General features: G+C 35.6%; 3 protein-coding genes across 4 annotated transcripts; all 3 read left to right on the top strand.

The window, feature by feature from the left end:
• The first annotated feature begins 231 nt into the window (after positions 1 to 231).
• Positions 232 to 5,592, top strand: LOC113062086 (digestive cysteine proteinase 1-like). 2 transcript variants are annotated; one of them, XM_026231641.1, is made up of 11 exons: positions 232 to 625; positions 933 to 980; positions 1,081 to 1,173; positions 1,276 to 1,448; positions 1,537 to 1,786; positions 1,885 to 2,080; positions 2,582 to 2,772; positions 2,878 to 2,969; positions 3,053 to 3,214; positions 3,457 to 3,646; positions 4,795 to 5,000. In XM_026231641.1, the coding sequence occupies exons 1-11, from the start codon at positions 580 to 582 to the stop codon at positions 4,983 to 4,985; spliced, it is 1,632 nt and encodes a 543-aa protein (XP_026087426.1). In that variant the 5' UTR covers positions 232 to 579; the 3' UTR covers positions 4,986 to 5,000. The 2 variants fall into 2 exon arrangements, with proteins under 2 accessions (XP_026087426.1, XP_026087427.1); XM_026231642.1 differs by lacking the exon at positions 4,795 to 5,000 and adding an exon at positions 5,266 to 5,592 and having other exon boundaries at positions 246 to 625.
• A 2,150-nt stretch (positions 5,593 to 7,742) lies between these two features.
• Positions 7,743 to 11,317, top strand: LOC113062085 (proteasome subunit beta type-4-like). Its single transcript, XM_026231640.1, has 7 exons — positions 7,743 to 7,911; positions 8,767 to 8,973; positions 9,441 to 9,587; positions 10,406 to 10,487; positions 10,576 to 10,692; positions 10,816 to 10,904; positions 11,164 to 11,317. Exons 1-7 carry the CDS (start codon positions 7,787 to 7,789, stop codon positions 11,174 to 11,176), a joined length of 780 nt encoding a protein of 259 aa, XP_026087425.1. The 5' UTR covers positions 7,743 to 7,786; the 3' UTR covers positions 11,177 to 11,317.
• A 908-nt stretch (positions 11,318 to 12,225) lies between these two features.
• Positions 12,226 to 19,135, top strand: LOC113062084 (vacuolar protein sorting-associated protein 45-like). The gene is made up of 15 exons (XM_026231639.1): positions 12,226 to 12,509; positions 12,790 to 12,924; positions 13,001 to 13,061; positions 13,199 to 13,278; positions 13,488 to 13,556; positions 13,886 to 14,023; positions 14,230 to 14,340; positions 14,685 to 14,819; positions 15,000 to 15,113; positions 15,228 to 15,395; positions 15,809 to 15,967; positions 16,088 to 16,195; positions 16,265 to 16,386; positions 16,654 to 16,785; positions 18,035 to 19,135. The coding sequence occupies exons 1-15, from the start codon at positions 12,417 to 12,419 to the stop codon at positions 18,114 to 18,116; spliced, it is 1,707 nt and encodes a 568-aa protein (XP_026087424.1). The 5' UTR covers positions 12,226 to 12,416; the 3' UTR covers positions 18,117 to 19,135.
• Positions 19,136 to 20,804: the final 1,669 nt, after the last annotated feature.

The following is a 20,804-nucleotide window of genomic DNA, read 5'->3' as shown; positions in this document are numbered from 1 at the left end:
TTCAAATATAGACATTTAATAATTAGGGAAAATAACACTGCATAGTGTTTACTGTATAAATCAAATATAGATTTTTTTTTATCATAGCTGTTTTGTTGTTTGATGGTGATTAATCATAGCAGCAGTATTTAGCCTATATATATAATTTTCTGTGTATGTGTCTGTTCAGAATCAGATGATTCAGTTCGGTGTTCGTGCGCTTCTGCAATGTTGGATTTCTCATATCACTACATTTCACTCTAAGATATTTTTTCTCGTTTTGCCACTCAAGTTTGATGTAAAGTGATCCGCGTAGTTAGAAACGTGTAACATATATGAACTTCTAGTAAGAAATGAAGTCAGTAACTTTAACCGCGATAAAGGAAAACAGCTGGCTACAGTCATGTGACGGCAATTTACACAGTTTGCTTTAATTCAGTCCCTCCCGTGTTTTTTATTGGAACCTTCTTCGTCATTTGCGTCGTCATTTGCGTAAACACTCAGGTTAAAGCTCTGCGTGATTTGCTTATTTTATTTCGGGATTTTTTCCAGACGGACGAGAGTTTATTGGATGTCTGACTGGTTTCTTTAGATTATACTATGTGGCTTCTTCTAGCTGGGATCGTGCTGCTGGTGTGTGCTGCAGGTAAAGTGTTGTCTATGTAAAAGAGAGAACAGGAAGAAAACTAAAAAGCGTGTGATAATTGATCTCTTGATTTAACGGCTGGGACAGATTTCCTGTTATAAACGTGCTGATGATGAATGCGATAGTATTTTTAGGCTCAGTATGTTAGGTTTTTCTTTAGTGCATTTATATTTATATTAATTAAAGGACAAATATATATATATATATATATATATATATATATATATATATATATATATATATATATATATATATATATATGTATATGTATGTATGTATGTATATGTTTGTGTGTTTTCTTCCCCAGATGCCACACCAACAATTCCTGATTTTGGAAAGCTGTATCATGTAAAAGGTATTTATTTATTTATTTATTTTTTTAGATCTACTCACACAGTACGTCTCAGTACAGTATACTTCTTTTTTTAAAAGTTACTTATGCCTCTTTAATGTAGGACTGCTTTCTTTGCCTTATGCTGAGATAAAGGAGCCATTTGAAGCTTGGTATGACCTCAAGGGGAACAGAAGTCGAATCGACTATTATCATGGTCTGTGATCATGAAATAGTAAAAAGACGGGTTTTAAGCATGTTTGTATGTTTAAAGCTGTATAAAGTTTATGTATGTTTTCCTACTTGCTGCTGTCTATAGGTACAGTGTGCACTTTTTTGATTGGAGATGACTTGGATTATGGTGCCATTTACAAGATCACACCAGTCACCACTGAGACTGAATTGAATACCTTGAAGTGTTTCCAGCTTAATGGTACCAAGGAGGTTCCAATACGTCCACAGACAGCACTGCCTGATCTGCAGGGCTTTGAAGTATGTACTATGTGTAGGACTTCCTATTTTCTGTGGCGCAAACCAAAGAAACAAGATTAAGATGTTCATGAAGTTGTTTGATTTGCAGTTTGAAAAGATGGAGAATTATGCAGGCAATCTGTGTGAGGTCTGGAAAAACATCACACAGGTTGGCCATAAGAAGAACACGTATCGTCTGTGGGTCACGCGTCCAGAGGGAAATGATTCCCCAGCCACCCCACACCTCTATGAGGTGATGGGCTTCAACACTCTTTTGGGGTCCCACTATGATAAATACCTTATCGACTACAATGACTTCAGTCCTCGAATTGATTCAGACGTTTTCAAACTACCTAGAGGTAAATACAGTGAATGTATAACATATATTCTATTATTTGAAAATTTTCTGACCCTTACAAACCAAATCAACTAATCAAATGCTCACTTTTGTGCTTAGGAATGACCTGTGGTGACTTTCCTGGTGCTGGACTGGAGCATCATTTATTGGCCAACCCCATCCAAGACTTTGTCCACACTTCCCCAGTTGGTCATGCCCACCGTATGTTTGGCCACTTTAAGGAGAAATATGAGCGTCGATATGAAAATGAAAAGGAGCATGAGGAGCGTGAACAAAACTTTGTACATAATATTCGGTGAGGAAAAAAATCGAATCATTACTAGATATTTGGGGGTATGTATTAAAATAGGAAAAAAAATACACTAATTATATGGTTTTACTTGTTTTTTTTATTAATTTTTTAATTAAAATTACAGTTTTGGGGACTGTGTTTTGACTTCTTGTGACTGACACTTTTCAGAAGGCTAGTTTTAAAGTTTTTTTTTTTTTTTTTTTTTTTTTTTTTTTTTTTTTATATCTTATAGGCTATGTATAAACACAGTAACTAGCCACATGCCCAACATTATTATTATTATTTGTATTTTTTTATAGCAGCAAATGTATTGGATTTGAAAAAAAAAACACCTATAACTCTGGAAAAGAAAATAGGAAGAAAACTTAACTTGTATGTATATGTATGTAAACCCCCAAGAACTAAATGGTAGGATGGAGCCATAATAAACTATACAAATCATATATTGTGAAGCAGTCTGTTAACTTGTCTGAAGTCATTCTATTCACATGCATTCTTCCTCAGGTATGTGCACTCTATGAATAGAGCTGGTCTTTCATTCTCCCTCTCTGTCAATCACCTGGCTGATCGGTCACAGGAAGAGGTGGCCATGTTGAGAGGATATAAAAGGACTCGTGTTCACAGAAATGCTCAGCCTTTTCCTTCTGAAATCCGCTCTATAGCCGTCCCTGATTCAATAGACTGGAGGCTGTATGGTCTGTATATCTAGTTTCAAATTTGTTGGATTGCATGTGAAGTCAGAATCGTTCCATGCATGTTTAGCTATTCAGATAACAAATAGACATCTTCTGTGTTTGCAGGTGCTGTGACACCAGTGAAAGACCAGGGTGTGTGTGGATCCTGCTGGAGCTTTGCCACCACTGGAACACTAGAGGGAGCACTTCTCCTGAAGGTACTTCTAAACCCTGCTAGATTTCAACTAGTTACTTCACTGACATAGATTTGAACTAGTCATAGTCTTTCTTTCTCTTTTAGACGGGGCAGCTGATGCTATTGTCCCAGCAGATGCTGGTAGACTGCACATGGGGATTTGGGAACTATGGTTGTGATGGAGGAGAGGGATGGAGAGCTTTTGAGTGGATCATGAAACATGGTGGCATTTCTACCACTGAGAGCTATGGAGGATATATGGGCATGGTGTGTGTACATACACCACACATTTTCAGCTAACCCAAATGTTTGATTGATTTATATGGTTGTTTTAGTCCCAGCTCTGAAAAATATTCTGTAATTGACCTCTATAATCAGAAATATATTAATATATTATAAACTCAATAATTATGATTTGCTTTCTAGAAAGTGGACATTAAGTTTTTGATATACCAGATACTGGTGGTTAAAAAGGGATCACTAATCCGATCACTTTGTGTGCATTTCAGAATGGTTTGTGTCATTACAATAAGTCCTCCATGGTGGGAAAGTTGAGCGGTTACACTAATGTGACAAGTGGTGATATTGTGGCACTGAAGGCTGCCATCTTTAAATTCGGCCCTGTAGCAGTCGGCATTGACGCTGCTCATCGTTCCTTTGCCTTCTACAGCAATGGAGTCTACAATGAACCAGCATGCAGTGAGTCTTCACACATTCATAACGTCTAACCAGATTTAATGTACAATATTATATTATTTGCTTTGCATAATTTGCCTCATTTAAATGTATCTTACAAATAAAATGAGTAATATTTTTAATATACTTAGTATTTCCCCCCCAAAAGGTGGTTTCCATCTGCAAAATTTTTTGGGAAATAATATTTAACTACAACTATACATATTTATATACACCCATCAGCCAAAACGTTATGACTGCTGATAGTTGAAGTGAATAACATTTGATTTTTTCTTCATGACACCTGTTAGTGTGTGGGATAAATTAGGCAACAAGTGAACATTTTTGTCCTTAAAGTAGATGTGTTAGATGCAGGAAAAATGGGCAAGTGGAAGGATTTGAGTTTGACAAGAGCCAAATTGTGATGGCTAAAAGACTGGGTGCAGCTCTTGTGGGGTGTTCCCAGTCTGCATTGGTCGGTATCTATCAAAAGTGGTCCAAGTCAGGAACCGTGTTGAACCAGCGACAAGTTCATAGGCAGTCAAGGCTCATTGATGCACGTGTGGAGCGAAGGCTGGCCCGTGTGGTCCGATCCAACAGATGAGCTACCATAGGTCAAACAGTTCAAGAAGTTAATTCTGGTTCTGATGGAAAAGGGTCCGAATACACTTCATCAGCATTTGTTGCTTATGGGGATGCATAGCTGCAGACCAGTCAGGGTGCCCATGCTGAGCCCTGTTCACTGCTGAAAGCGCCAACAGTGGGCATGTGAGCATCAGAACTGGACCACGGAGCAATGGAAGAAGGTGGTCTGAAAAATCATGTTTTCTTTTAGATCATGTGGATGGCTGGGTGCATGTGTGTCACTTAACTGGGGAACACATGGCACCAGAATGCACTATGGGAAGTTGGCAGAAGCAGTGTGATGCTTTGGGCAATGTTCTGCTGGGAAATCTTAAGTCCTGCCATCCATGTGGATGATACTTTGACACACCCCACCTTCCTAAGCATTGTTTCAGAACATGTTCACCCTTTCATGGAAACTGTATTCCCTGGTGGCTGTGTCCTCTTTCAAAAGGATAATATGCCCTGCCACCAATCAAAAATGTTTCAGGAATGGTTTGAGGAGCACAATGAGTTTGAGGTGTTGTCTTGGCCTCTAAATTCCCCAGATCTCAATCTTTCTGAACAAACACATCAGATCCATGGAGGCTTCACCTTGCAACTTCTAGGACTAACAGGATCTGCCTCTAACTTATTGGTGCTAAATGCCACAGCACACCTAAAGGGTGTCCAGTCAGTGGAGTCCATGCCTCGGTGGGTCAAGGCTGTTTTGGCAGCAAATGTTATGCCTGATTGGTAAACATGTATAACAGCAATAAATGGGTATATGTTTTTATTTATATTATAATCTCATATCTCTGATAACATTTTGCAGTGTGTTTTTATTTGTAAAACATTTTGGAAAATGATATTTATATAGTGGATCAAAAGTATTTTTAGAATGCACATTATTTCAAGTACATAGTAATGCATTTTATTTTGAGTACAGCAATGTCTTACAAATTGCTTTATGTTGAGTATGCGGTACTCCTTTCTATCAAAACCAGCAAGTCATATGTTTTATGTTTCTGCTTCCACAGAAAATGGGACTGATGACTTGGATCATGCTATGCTAGCAGTTGGTTATGGGATAATGGACAATGAACCCTATTGGCTAGTGAAAAACTCCTGGTCCACTTACTGGGGGAATGATGGTTATATTCTGATGTCCATGAAAGACAACAACTGTGGCGTGGCCACTGATGCTACTTACGTGACATTAGCTTAATATACTTTCATTCTTCAAAAAAATCACACAAGGCAATAGAAGAATAGTTTTCAACAATTTTATTGGAGATGCTGGCCAACTGATCAACATTTTGTGTATCAGTTGGAATGTTAATAAACGTAAAGTCTTAATAACAAAATGCTTGTTCATTGTAAAATCACATCAAGACTTGCATTCCATCACGCAGCAAAAGTAACACACACACTCATACTTGTTCAGAGGCAATGCTCCGTAACTAACAGTTGGACAACTAACTGTTTAATTCTTATATTGTCATCATTTTAAGTTCAAGGACCGTGGTAACCAGCTTTCTTAACGGTGTTTCCATTGAAGGTTCCCTCTTCTGGAAAAAAAAAAATCTTTATTTCATCAGGTTACAAGACATCAGTCACTGACTCTATCACTGGCTACAATCAACTTTATTATTAGTCTAAAAATAAAAAAAAATAGCAAAAAAAAAGCAACTTAATCAAATATATTTATATTTTTAAATAGGCTACAACCTATTGTATTATATGTATTATGTCCAAAAATGTAATGACCTCTTTATTTTTTTTAAAGATCTATGAAAACATTTTAACATAGTTGCTACTTATGCCCCTTGCTATACTGTGAGGCCATGTATCCCAGAGAGCCGAGACAAAAACATTAAAACCAGTTATGAACAAGGCATTGGTTTCATCCAGTGGGGACATAATTACTGATTATAATGACAATACCAGCGGTTCTCAATTCCAGCCAATGCATTTTTTTATGGAAAATCTATTTTTGCTTCAAACTGGAATCATGGTGGAATATCCTATCATGAGGGCACTTACGTTTGAATAAATTGTGCCATGTTAACAAAACCGTGTCTGCATTTGTGATTGGAGAAATGACAAACAACAAGCTCTGCTCTACAAAACTCGTGTTTGAATCGTCTGTAGAAAATCCTTTAAATATGAAAACGTACTTCCAGATGAGAGAACAGCCTGCATCATAGTCTTCTCTCCCAGAATCAGGAAACATTCCTCCATAAAGTGTACTGCACAAAGCTGAATATTTGGGTTGAACTGTTCCGGAAGAGTGTTGTAAATACAACTTAAGCACTGATTTCTAGTTGTGTCCTCTCTTGGAAGACCAAACTAAGTTTCACTTTAACAATGAAACACAGCGGCGGTATTGTATTTGTTTATCTTGCCAATGACTCCCAAGGTTTGATACAGCATTTATTCAGCATCTTTTTTTTTCTTTTTGTTTTTAGCAGAATTTCTCTATTTACTGTAGATACAGTGAGACATGGAAGGTTTCAGGTGCCCCATGAACAGGAATGTCTTATGTTAACGTGATCATTCTGTGATTTTTATCAAATTTAATTTAGTCTTTTTTGATGTGACTTTAGAATCAGTATTTATTTAATTGTTAGGAATAAAAAGTTATCTTTTCAATGTATTATTTCTGTCAACTAGAGCATCATCACCTCAGGTTACCTTTTGCCTATTGCAGGAGTCATGTGTAACCTGCCATTTAGCAGACACTGTTTCCTTTGAATTTTCTCTTAGGCTACTCTTTAACTACAAACCAGGCCTACAACTGACAAATGAACTGAAGCTTAATCTAGAGCTGTTTAGTCTTGATGAAAAGTTGTAGGTCAATCGACAAGTCTAATACAGAGAAATCTAATTTACAAAAGAGTAAAATAACATTTTAGCTAAATAAGGACAGCAGTTGTTTGATTGGTCAAGAAGGTAAACAAGTAAATGTCAAAATATACCATAATGTTAACCAAGGACTTTACTAATGAAAAAATACATACATACATTGTCAGTTTTGAATTCCAAAGTTCCAGAGTTGAAAATGCTCTTCCAGGTTTTAGTTTATCAAATAGTTATATTTCTATTTTGAACTAATTTTGAATACAAATTTTTTATTATTTATTTATTATTATTGGTTTCAATTATTTTAACAGTTATTTTTGCTCAGATAAGTAATAGGTGAATTATTAATTTGATATTTTTATTTATTGATTTAATATTTTAGATTTTTAATAACTTTTTATGATTACTTTTTTTTATTGCAGAGTAGAACATGGTAAACGTGTGACACAACTTTACTATATACAAAACCAGGGTTTGCATATGTAAAAAATGAAATAAATATCAATGATAAATAAATAAATGATAGATAGATAGATAGATAGATAGATAGATAGATAGATAGATAGATAGATAGATAGATAGATAGATATAGATTTACTAGATTACTAGATACTAATTACTAGAAACAAACACAACTCAATATCCCATAATGCCTAGCGCTTATTACATGGAGCGTCATTTCCGTCAGTTTTGAAAATGGAGGCGAATGGACTGAAGCTGAATTTTTGGGAGAACGGACCGAAACCTGGTCAGTTTTATTCTTTCCCGGGTAACAGCAGCAGTAGTGCAGCTCCAGGATGTGGACCCATCAAACACACACTGTAAGTTCATCAAGACTGGTCAGTTTTGTGATTAGCAGTCAGTAAGTTTGTAGTTTCGATTTGCCTTTCTCTGCTGCATCATCATGGAGGAAAATTGCTATTTTAAAGTTTCCACGGGAAATGTTCTCCTATATACATATTAAAATATATTCGATTACTTTTAATATACTCTGAATATAATTGATCTCTTTCTTTTGCCGTTCTGTAGGTAATGAAAAAGAAAGCGTTGAATGGCAAAGTGATAAGTTAGCCTGATAGCAATAATGCTAATTAATGAATAGTCAAATATCAAAACCAGTGCGTTTTAATAGAATTAATAGAGTTAATATGTACAAAATATATGAGGAAGTATATATGAAGTACAATATGTCTTGACATAATTGTAGATATAAATGAGACTAATAAAGACAATTAATTAAAATTAAAATTCACAATTTAAAAATCATACGTAGGATTAATAAATAGAAATGCAAGAACACATCAGATATTACAATATTCAAATTTGAACTTTATTGCTTTCATTTTCAAGCACTAATATGAAGGTACTTTTTTTTAAATAGTGATGGAGATGTTGATGCTGTTTAAAATGTTGGGGCCAATCATATACATTTTTGTATTATTATTTTTATATATATATTCACTGGAAAAATGGTTGCTTAAATATTTCACAATATTGCAATTTTACAGGATTTTTTTATTAAATAAATGCTGCCTTGGTGAGCATAAGAGACATAAAACAATGAAAAATCATACAGACCCCAAACTTTGGAATGGTCGTGTATGCATATTTACATTTAAATTAGTCTTTTTTTTTTTTTTTTTTTTTTTTTATGTGTAATGCTTAATGTTTTTCAGGAACCCCGTGGTAACGGGCACATCAGTGCTGGGGGTGAAGTTCACTGGAGGTGTGATCATTGCTGCTGACATGCTTGGCTCTTATGGCTCTCTGGCACGCTTCCGCAACATCTCCCGACTCATGAAGGTCAACAACAACACCATCCTGGGAGCCTCAGGAGACTATGCTGACTACCAGTACCTTAAACAGATCATTGAGCAGATGGTGTAAGTACACATATTTGTTTATGATATGGTTGTAAGACTCTTTTGGTGCTTTTCCACTGCATGGTACAGCACGGTACGGTTTGGGATGGTTCACTTTTGGGGGTTTTTCAACTGGGTACAGTACTTTTTTTTGTACCACCTCGGTTGAGGTTCCAAGTAAACCGTACCATTACCAAAACGTGACATGACGTCACTCATTGGCCAGTGAGAATCGTCACTACCTGCGAGAGCTTGATGAGGCGACACGGAATGAAAAAGTTTTTTATGAGTCATGGCAGTAGAGACTGCGCAACAATAACGACATGTGAATAATCCCCCCACTCTAAACGATACTGAACCGCAGTGGAAACACAAACTGAGCCGTTCTGAGCTGAGTCGTACCACATAGTGGAAAAGCGCCAACAGTCAGCTTTGAGGCCTAAAATCAGTATATGCTAATAGATAGAACTTGATCTGTGTTTGGTTAGGATTGATGAAGAGCTACTTGGAGATGGACACAGCTACACCCCCAAAGCCATCCACTCCTGGCTCACGCGGGTCATGTACAACCGCCGCAGCAAGATGAACCCCTTGTGGAACACAGTGGTCATTGGTGGATTTTACAATGGAGAGAGGTGGGACGGTATCCATTTCAGACAAGTACTTTTGACCCTACAAAGTAGTTTATTTGTGTTAGAATGAAAGTCAGCATTAAACAAAATTCATATTCCATTTTTTTCTGTAATCAGATTTATTTAGGAGTGAAACATAGATAGGGAGAGAGGGACTTGTATTTTTTGGTAAGAGGTCAATTTACAATACACAAATTATTACATTTTGGTGAAACATTATAAAGAGAATTATTTTTCCTTGCAATTTCAGTTTCAATGCATCTTTATAGCATATTATGATGTTAATGTTCATAATATTATCCTAATATCGTCATGCCTTATAGTCACATTTAGCAGATTAGAGCTGAGCAGATAGAGAGAGAGAGAGAGAGGGAGCAGTGTGATACAACATTAATGTGACATATGTATGCAGGTAAAGTAGGATGTACTATACATCCAGATTATAATGTATTGTTGGACTATAATATAGGTTATATTTTCAAAAATATAACAATCAAGCAGTTGAGATTTTCTATATTGTACATAGCACTTAATATAAGTGCACTGTATTTTTCTAAGTAATACATATTTATAGTGGATGTATAATTCATTACTATTTTTTTATCATTTGAGTTATTCATTTGCTATCTGGTTAAGATGAGAATTATAAAACTTGCAAAAAACTGTTTTGTTCAGTTTACAACAATTATTATCCGGTGATGTGTCTCACTGACACAGTTGTATAGTAAATATGGTCAATTTTGTGACCTAATGAGGACTTGGAGTTGACTGCGGTTATTTAACTTTCATTGAACACAGTTTTTCTTTTTCGCTTTCTTAAGCTTTCTTGGATATGTGGACAAGTTGGGAGTTGCATATGAAGCCCCAACAGTAGCAACAGGATTTGGTGCTTATTTGGCTCAGGTAAGGTTTTCTTTTTAGTTCATCAGATTATCTTAATTTTTCAGAACTTTATCATATGAAATCATCATATATGTTTGTGTTTTTGCAGCCCTTGATGAGGGAGGTCTTGGAAAACAAGGCAGAAATCACAAAGGATGAGGCACGAGCTCTGATAGAGCGATGTCTGAAAGTTCTGTACTACCGGGATGCCCGCTCCTACAACAGGGTGAGACATGATCTTTCATCTCTATGTCCTTCAAATCCTTACCTCAGGTGCAACATTTCATTGTGTACGGTATATATGTTTAAAAAAACTGAAAATAATAGATTTTCTTGTGGCTTTCTTTAGCATGAAATTGCTATTGTAACAGCTCAAGGCGTTGAGATTTTAGGACCAATGTCATCTGAAACAAACTGGGACATTGCCCATCTGGTCAGGTAGGCTGAAAATCATGATTCATCTAAATAAGGCCTCACCATTTATGGTTTAATAGACATTTTCAGATATTAGTGTAATATAGGTTTCTGCATCATTACTCCAGTCTTCAGTTTCCAATTTCTAATTATATTCTGATTATAATTCTAATATTCTGATTTGGTGCTCAAGAAACATTTGGTGCTCCGTAAACAATTCAGTTAAAACATGATTGCTAATTCATTCTATTCACCTAATAACTGCTCTTTGTTTTTATTGCAGTGGTTTTGAATGAGTCCTGTTTTGCTGCCCGTTTTGCCACATCATCTTTGGACATGCTCTTAACACCACCAGATCACTATTGTATTGTCAAGACTACAGTTAGAATTGTTTCCTGCTATTTTGTTAGTACATAAATAAACTTCAACAAATTGTTTGCCATGTGCTCATTAATCTTCTTCTATAATTGGTCGGTCCAATGCATAACAATCTTCTGTGGTATAGGGTATCACATAATCATAATTTGCTTTATCCACCAGGTGTGCGCAAACACACAAGGAATTTGTGTTTTTTCTTTTTTTTAAGGTTCTCCTGGTACATACATACATGCATGCATACAATACAAATATGCATACATACAACAACAACAAAAAAACTAAAATAGTGCTTTATTTACAAAAACAATTAGTAGTAGCAATAATAATAATAACAGTAATAGTAAATGTTGAGATTACCACACTCTGATGGGGCCCTATGAAATCTGTTACATTTTTTTCCCTAAATTCCATTTTATTTATTTCCAAATTCTGTTATTTAATTTTTCTGGATTCTGTTTCAGCCTTCACCATGAGTGTTATTGGTTTGCATTTTAATTTGTCTCATTAAACTTTCCTGATACGTTTATACTTGACACTAAGATATGATATATTTTTACAGTGATTGTAAGCTGAAGGAACTAGCTCCTGAAAATAAAGATGATCTTGCTGCCCTGCAATTGTGGGAAAAAAGCGCAAAACAAATGACAACACTCCAAACTCCACTGGTTCAGTAAATTACTGAACCAGTATTATTTAAATGTAATATTAATGATATTATAATATTAAATGTATTAAAATGTATGACCAACATTAAGAGTTATTGATAAAAGTTTAATAAAATTAGAACGTCAAGTAATCGTTCTATGAAACACATAACCCTCGCCCTCACCAATATGGCGTTTTATTTACTCCGCTTTACGTAGCAGCCTTGAATTATGGGATATATTTATGCTCTAAGACCTGTTCGCAGATCAGTTGAACTCGTTAATTTAACCTGCAGGACTGGCGTACCGATTGAACTATAACTGTTCCCAAATCAGACGCGGACCGAGCGCTCCTAAACCGGAAATAGTTGAAAACGCAGTGAGTTGTTTCCCATTGTGTATACGCGAGCATACTAATGAAAATAGACCTTTATCGTTCGTTAAACATCTATAAAACTATCTTATCAATTGAGTCATTCTCACTGACATTTGGAACATAAATATAACGACAAATATGAACGTGACTCTGGCTGTCAAGCAGTACATTTCCAAAATGATAGAGAGCAGCGGACCCGGGATGAAGGTGCTGCTGATGGATAAGGAAACAGTAAGTGAATTCAAATGAGAGGACAGTAATATGCTTTGAAAGTTAAGAAAACGCAAATGTTCTTTAAGCCACTTGTAGTCTAATATCGTGTGCAGGATTTTGTTGTTCTGTTACATATCACGTATCTTAACCAAATGCAACTGAACTGTTCATTTGTTTTTGAAGTATGGCTTTCTTTTCATCAGTCTACCTAGACAGGTGTTAAGACTGATCTGCCACCAGCTCAGACAGTGATTTAAAACATTACTTTTTTGTTCTCTTTTTCTCTGTTCATGAATAGACCAGTATCGTGAGTGTAGTGTACACACAGTCTGAGATCCTTCAGAGAGAAGTCTTCCTTTTTGAGCGCATCGACTCACAAAACAGGGACAATATGAAGCACCTTAAGGCAATCTGCTTTCTTCGGCCAACCAAGGTAAATATGCATAGATTTAGACTGATTATTCAAATTACGAAATAATTTATTTATACTTGAATGTCTCTGATTTCAGGAGAATGTAGGGCACTTGATTCAAGAGCTTCGTTGGCCCAAGTATAGTGTTTACTTCATCTGTGAGTGCCAGTAATATATCAAAAGACACACTGCATCAGTTTTATCTCTCATTCATATGAGTTTGAATATGTGTTTATAAGGGTGGTGAGAGATGCAGATTTAACCAACTTTAGGGCTAATGAATTATTTTGTGCAGATTTCAGTAACGTGATCAGTAAGAGTGAAATAAAGGCTTTGGCTGAGGCAGATGAACAGGAAGTAGTGGCAGAAGTGCAGGTGGGTGAAGTCTTCTCCATAATTAATATATAAATATATTTGTTCAAATATAATTCATTATTCTTTTTTAACTACATCTCTGGTCTTTCTCTCTATCTAGCCATCCTATCCTTAAAAAAATGAATACATTTAAATCAGTGTTCACATAATGTTGTCAAACTTTATCAGGCTTGTTTCTCGTCATCCAACTAGATTTTGTGTTATTCTAGGAGTTCTATGGAGATTTCATTGCTGTGAACCCTCATCTCTTCTCCCTAAACCTTCAAGGAGTATCCAGGGTAAGAGAGAAAGTGGGCTTTTGCCACATTTGAGCAGCCTTAAGTCTTTTTATAGGGAACTGAGTGCTTGCATTTTGTTGCTTTGAGTGGATTGACCTGCATTTAATTATTCCTGCATGTATGAAGCAAAACCACACAAAACATAGTTGCTTATAAATGTATTTTGTAATTATTTATTAATTGTTAAGGACAAGGTATGTTATGATACTGAACAGAAAACGGGTGATCACAAGGTCTTAAAAATGAACTATTATTTTTTCTTCATATCATCTGACACAGAATTTTTTCTGTTTTAGGCTCACTGTGAATGTTTCTGTGCATGTTTATAGGGTCGCAGTTGGGAGCCCAGTGTATTGCCTCGTGTTACTCAGGGTTTGACATCAGTGTTGCTGGCCCTGAAGAAATGCCCCATGATCCGCTACCAGCTCTCTTCTGACATGTCCAAAAGGCTGGCAGAGTCCATTAAAGTAAGACTTTACTTTGTCAAAGTCAAAGATCTGTAATGTGCATTATTAGACATTTGATTTAATTTATGCATGTCTTTTATATTTTTTATATATATATATATATATATATATATATATATATATATATATATATATATATATATATATATATATATGATAACACAGATACAAATGTATAAATATATGATCTGTTGTGTTTTCCACAGCAAATCATTACTAAGGAGTATGAACTCTTTGACTTCAGAAAAACAGAAGTTCCTCCACTTCTCCTAATTTTAGACAGAAGTGATGATGCCATTACTCCCCTTCTCAATCAGGTAAGAAACACTGTGTTTTAGCAATATTACATCTGAATCTGGTATTACACAAGTTCAGCATGCTGAATCCCAGACCTGACCACCAGAGGGAGACCTGGTTTTATTCTGGATTTTATTAGAAAACTGCTAAAACAGTTCGCTTTAGTGGTAAAGTGGTTTAGTGTTAGACATTAATAGCATGCTTTTTATTATTTTTTTTTCTACTGGGAGATTTACAGCAGCCAGTGTGTCCTGCTTGCTTTTTCTGAAAACAGTCTTACTGCAGCAAAATACATGTTACATAATGATTTAGTGTGCTGATATAGCAAGCATATTCTACACATGCATGCGTTTACTTCTTCTAGTGGACATATCAGGCCATGGTTCATGAGCTACTGGGCCTCAATAACAACCGCATAGACCTGTCAAGAGTTCCTGGAATCAGTAAGGACCTACGGGAGGTGGTCTTGTCTGCAGAAAATGATGAGTTTTATGCAAATGTGAGTAGCCTATTGTGCAAAATATTATTGTTAGGTAGATCACATTAAAGAGTAATACACCCTGAAATAACATGCTAATTAGATTTTATTTCCAAATAAATAAAAGTTAATAATGTAAAAAAAATATAAAAAAAAACCGAAGAAACACTATGTTGTTTTCTATTTCTTTCTCTTAATAAGAATTTATACCTGAATTTTGGTGAGATTGGAACAAACATCAAGAACCTGATGGAGGATTTCCAGAAGAAAAAGCCCAAGGACAAACAAAAATTAGAGTCCATATCTGACATGAAGGTGAGTGGACCACTGCTGAAGCCAGTTAATATTGTTCTTTGTAGGAGTGAACCATGATTTATTATTATATTACACAGGTCAGTTTTTAACCACCATTTTCTGGCCCTTTTGTAGGCTTTTGTGGATAATTACCCACAGTTTAAGAAAATGTCAGGCACGGTCTCGAAACACGTAACTGTGGTTGGGGAGCTGTCTCGCCTGGTCAGTGAAAGACAGCTGATGGAGGTGTCCGAGGTGGAGCAGGAGCTGGCCTGCCAGAATGACCACTCCAGTGCACAACAGGTCAGAGTGCAGACATTGATGATAACATGAAATCTTTCTTGAGCACCAGATCAGCATATTAGAATGATTTCTGAAAGATCATGGGATATTGAAGACTGGAGTAATGACTGCTGAAAATTCAGCTTTGCATTTTAAATGACATTTTATCGCCTTAAATGAATTTATCATTTAAATTACATTTGGAAATAAATATTTAAATTGTAATAATATTTCTTAATATTACTGTTTTGTATTGTATTGTTCATCTAATAATTGCAGAATTGGTTAGTCTTTTCGAAAATATATATCTAAAATCTTACCAAGGTTTTGAAAGGCAGTGAATGTCAATCCACAAAGTCTCTTGTGGTTTTCTACAATATTTTAAGATGAGATCTTGCACTGTTGCAAAAGATTACTTGTTCGTCTTTCTGCAGAATGTGAGGCGATTATTGCAGAATCCTCGGCTTTCTGAAATTGATGCTGTGCGGCTGGTGATGCTGTACGCGCTTCGCTATGAGAAACACAACAGCAGTATTCTCCCCAGCCTTATGGAGGAGCTCAACCGCAAAGGGGCGTTAGAGAGACACCGCAAGGTGAGAGCCATCGGATCTGTCCTGTAGCACAATGACAGATCCAGATGAATCCGATCAAATCTAGTCGTTTTATTACTAAAAAGGAAAGTGAGCTCAACTCTGCCTCCGTCTGTGCTGCAGATGATACAAGCCGTGGTGGAATATGGTGGCAAACGAGTCAGAGGAAGTGACCTCATGGTTCCTACAGATGCTGTGGCCATAACCAAACAGTTTTTCAAAGGACTTAAGGTAGATCATCTGTTAACATGTCGTACTGCTGTAGTCACATACTCAGAACTTGTTTCTGTATTTGAATAGGGAGTTGAGAATGTGTACGCACAGCATCAGCCGCTACTACATGACACGCTGGATCAGCTGATCAAGGGTCGTTTGAAGGACAGCCAGTTCCCCTACCTCGGGCCAAGTTCTCTTAGAGACAGGTGACATGGAGACATAAATAGTCTAGCATGGACACTCATGCATTAATGATACATGGCCACACTTACAGACGATTAATGTGAACGTTTTGATGTTGCTTTAAAGGTGAAGTGTATGATTTCTATAATAATGGAATGACTGGTTTCAAACATCCTAAATTCGTTTTAAGTAGTCTGTTTAATGTGTAATACAGAAACTTTAGCTTGGATTGAAAAACATGGACTGCAGTTATATAAATGTACTCACTTCACACTGTCTCGACCCTTCAGACCTCAAGACATTATTGTCTTTATTATTGGTGGGGCCACTTATGAGGAGGCATTGACTGTTTATAACCTGAACCGCACAATGCCTGGGGTGCGCATCGTACTCGGGGGCACAACCATTCACAACACTAAGAGGTCAGTGTCTTTAAATGCTCTCAATGTAGTCGTCTCTTTTCACCATCTCACCTCTATCCATTTGCCCTCTGGCACACAAGCCTTTATGCCTTATTCAAAAAGGATTCCTGTTACAGAATGACATCAGCCCTAGCATGGCATTATGTAAAGAACATACAATTGTGCTGCTCATATGACTTAACTGTATCATTCACTGGTGATCTAGAATATATACATTAGATTACTTATTTAATATATTAATTAAATATTATATATATACACTACTACTGAAAAGTTTTGGTTCAGCAAGATTTATGTTGAAAGAAATGAATACTTTTGTTTAGCAAGGATGTGTTAAACTAATCAAAAGTGACAGTAAAGATTTTGATAATGTTACAGAGGACAAGTTAATGTTGTTCTTTTTCAATTTTCAATTCATTGAACATTCCTGAAAAAAACTAATCTACAAAAAATATTGAGCAGCACAGCTGTTTTCAAGATTTCTAATAATAAGAAATGTTTCCTGAACACCAAATCAGCATATCAGAATGATTTCATGTGACACTGAACACTGGAGTAATGGCTGCTGAAAATTCAGCTTTGTCGTCATTTTAAAATATTTTCAAATAGAAAGCAGATATTTTAAATTGTAATAATATTTCACAATATTACTGTTTTTACTCTGATTCTTATTAAATAAATGCAGCCTTGGTGAGCTGAAGACTTTCAAAAACATGAACATTTTTATCATGCCTCATAACTTTTGAACCATCATATTATATTCACATTTGATGATGTGTGAAATAAACACTGTATGAATCTTAATATTTTCAACCAAACACAGTTAGTTTAAGCTAAATGTATGAATAAAGCTTTAACTTATTTCCATCTAATTTAACTACAGCTGTGTCTATTATATGCTATAGCCATTAGATACTGGTTAACCCACTTGAAACTTTATAAACTTCCTGAAGCAAGATATTTATTTTCAGTCTATGAGGGTGAGCACGTTGCTTTCTGTAACGCATCGGTATTTGGATTGTCAAATTGTTCAATCAAAAGTTCCAGATAAGGCTAGAAATATCAATAAAATCAGTTTGTCTTAAAACTTCGCAAAATTCTTAAACACTCAGGTTTTAGAAAAAAAAGAGATCCAGCATATTTATTATTATTCTGTTACCCACAAGTAGGTTGTGTAAACCTGACTCTGTCAAATACAGTGCTGACTCTGTACTCCTATATTATAAGCCACATATTTTCCCTGATACAGCTTTCTGGAGGAAGTAATGCTTTCAGTAGGTTCAGGTGGTGACAGAACACGAGGAGGAGGGCGTCAGATGAGCCGACGTTGAGCTGTTATCAGCATATTAATGTGCGCTGTCTGTCCTCTGAACCCTGAGCTGAGCACATTTTTCTTCTTTGTTTCTCACCTGATATTCCTTGAAAATGTTTTGGATGTTTAAGTTAAGGAAATTGTAGCATTGCACGATAAGGTTTAATTCATTAACATTATTGAACAATTAATAACAATTTGAACAGCATTTATTAATCTAAGTTCATGTTAATTGTAATAATGAATTGTTAAAAATTTATCAACATTAACCTAGATTAATAAATATTGTAATATCATTCATCTTTTTTAGTTCATGAGACCTAATGTGTTAACTAATGTAAATGATTTGAAACGTATCGTAAAGTGTTATTAAAAAATATATATAAGGAGAAGTGTTGATGATGTGTGAAACACTGTAAATGTGCATAACTTTTGTGATCATATGTAAATAATGTTTTAGATGACCCAAAAATGTTCACCGTATCAGCATTTTGTATTAATTTGCTTGGTGTTGCCTCGTTTGATTGTTTCTGGACAGATAACTACTGTATGTTTAAAAAAAAAAAATGTATATATACATATCTTATGAACAAAAATGTAACAGGCTGTTTTGTGTGTATATATTTAACTTTAGTTACAATAATGTCAAATTGTTGAATCAAATGTTTCCATCAAGGCTGGAAAAATCAAACAAAATCTGTTTGTTTCAAGCAAAATTCTAAAACATTTGTATTTTAGAAAAAAAAGTGGTGAACTGTATTCTTTGTTGTCATTATTTCATCCCTATCCAGCTAAATTAAAAGACATGCTGCAGATATGTAGACATATATAAACTTGTCTTCTCGTAATTAGCTAGAGCTTATTAATTCAATCAGTGCACAATAACTGTAATATTAATGTCTAATATCAAAGTCTTTTAACAACTTGTATATGGCCTTTCAGTTATAAAATGTTTTATGACAGTTCTTGGTAGATAAATTGCAACACACTATCTTTGTACAGGTGCATCTCAATAAATTTTAATGTTGTGGAAAAGTTCATTTATTTCAGTAATTCAACTCAAATTGTGAAAACTTGTGTATTAAATAAATTCAATGCACACAGACTGAATTAGTTAAAGTCTTAGGTTCTTTTAACTGTGATGATTTTGGCTCACATTCTAACAAAAACCCACCAAATTCACTATCTCAGCAAATTAGAATACTTCATAAGACCAATAAAAAAAATTAAAATTTAGTGAATTGTTGGCCTTCTGGAGAGTATGTTCATTTACTGTACATGTACTCAATACTTGGTAGAGGCTCCTTTTGCTTTAATTACTGCCTCAATTCGGCGTGGCATGGAGGTGAACAGTTTGTGGCACTGCTGAGGTGGTATGGAAGCCCAGGTTTCTTTTACAGTGGCCTTCAGCTCATCTACATTTTTTGGTCTCTTGTTTCTCATTTTCCTCTTGACAATAGCCCATAGATTCTCTATGGGGTTCAGGTCTGGTGAGTTTGCTGGCCAGTTAATCACACCAACACCATGGTCATTTAACCAGCTTTTGGTGCTTTTGGCAGTTTGGGCAGGTGCCAAATCCTGCTGGAAAATGAAATTAGTATTTTCAAAAAAAACAATGGACCGACACCAGCAGATGACATTGCACCCCAAATCATCGCCCCCTAAGTTTGTCTGTGATTCAGCTAATTTCTTGACACGTCTGTGTGTGGTGGCTCTTGATGCCTTGACCCCAGCCTCAGTCCATTCCTTGTGAAGTTCACTCAAATTCTTGAATCGATTTTGCTTGACAATCCTCTTAAGTCTGTGGTTCTCTCAGTTGGTTGTGCATCTTTTTCTTCCACACTTTTTCCATCCACTCAACTTTCTGTTAACATGCTTGGATACAGCACTCTGTGAACAGCCAGCTTATTTGGCAATGAATGTTTGTGGCTTATATTCCTTGTGAAGGGTGTCAATGGTTCTCTTCTGGACAACTGTCAGATCAGCAGTCTTCCCCATGATTGTGTAGCCTAGTGAACCAAACTGAGAGACCATTCTGAAGGCTCAGGAAACCTTTGCATGTGTTTTGAGTTGATTAGCTTATTGGCATGTCACCATATTCTAATTTGTTGAGTGAATTGGTGGGTTTTTGTTAAATGTGAGCCAAAATCATCACAGTTAAAAGAACCAAAGACTTAAACTACTTTAGTCTGTGTGCATTGAATTTATTTAATACACAAATTTCACAATTTGAGATGAATTACTGAAATAAACGAACTTTTCCACGACATTCAAATTTATTGAGATGCACATGTATAGTCTAAATTGGGTAAAATTTTAGCTTTGTATAAAACCGCTTTATTTTTATATCTTGGTGTCTTTTTTCGTATGTCCTACTAATTTCTTTGCCTTTAAAGAAATGGACAGCATAGTACATGACAATATTTTATAGTGGTCTTAAATAAATGAACAGAAAAATTGGTATCAAACATTGTTGGAGTTGTTTATCCAATAACCTCAGACCAACACATTTTCAAGTTTTTTTGTTATCACCAAAGCCTTAGTTCACAGTCATGTAATCCCTCAGAGATTATTTACTGAAGAAACTGTATTAAGTAGACTGAGTTTAGCCCTGAGGCCCCTGACCTTTAGGTCATTACTTTAACCTCCAGAGCTTAACCCCCAAGACACATTCAGGTTGCTCCACTGTTAAGTCCCCTTCCTCAAC

The sequence above is a fragment of the Carassius auratus genome, chromosome 44 (assembly GCF_003368295.1).
Source record: "Carassius auratus strain Wakin chromosome 44, ASM336829v1, whole genome shotgun sequence".
Taxonomy (NCBI): domain Eukaryota; kingdom Metazoa; phylum Chordata; class Actinopteri; order Cypriniformes; family Cyprinidae; genus Carassius; species Carassius auratus.
This window is presented reverse-complemented; position numbering and strand designations above follow the sequence as displayed.

What these genes read in the sequence shown, in the direction of transcription:
- LOC113062086 (XM_026231641.1), top strand. Translation starts at nt 580, where the DNA reads ATGTGGCTTCTTCTAGCTGGGATCGTGCTGCTGGTGTGTGCTGCAG. An exon ending in AAAGCTGTATCATGTAAAAG is followed by an intron (nt 981 to 1,080) that starts GTATTTATTTAT and finishes TCTTTAATGTAG; the next exon opens with GACTGCTTTCTTTGCCTTAT. An exon ending in CTGATCTGCAGGGCTTTGAA is followed by an intron (nt 1,449 to 1,536) that starts GTATGTACTATG and finishes TTTGATTTGCAG; the next exon opens with TTTGAAAAGATGGAGAATTA.
- LOC113062085 (XM_026231640.1), top strand. Translation starts at nt 7,787, where the DNA reads ATGGAGGCGAATGGACTGAAGCTGAATTTTTGGGAGAACGGACCGAAA. An exon ending in GGACCCATCAAACACACACT is followed by an intron (nt 7,912 to 8,766) that starts GTAAGTTCATCA and finishes AATGTTTTTCAG; the next exon opens with GAACCCCGTGGTAACGGGCA. An exon ending in GGATTTTACAATGGAGAGAG is followed by an intron (nt 9,588 to 10,405) that starts GTGGGACGGTAT and finishes CGCTTTCTTAAG; the next exon opens with CTTTCTTGGATATGTGGACA.
- LOC113062084 (XM_026231639.1), top strand. Translation starts at nt 12,417, where the DNA reads ATGAACGTGACTCTGGCTGTCAAGCAGTACATTTCCAAAATGATAGAG. An exon ending in TTACTCCCCTTCTCAATCAG is followed by an intron (nt 14,341 to 14,684) that starts GTAAGAAACACT and finishes TACTTCTTCTAG; the next exon opens with TGGACATATCAGGCCATGGT. An exon ending in ACCACTCCAGTGCACAACAG is followed by an intron (nt 15,396 to 15,808) that starts GTCAGAGTGCAG and finishes GTCTTTCTGCAG; the next exon opens with AATGTGAGGCGATTATTGCA.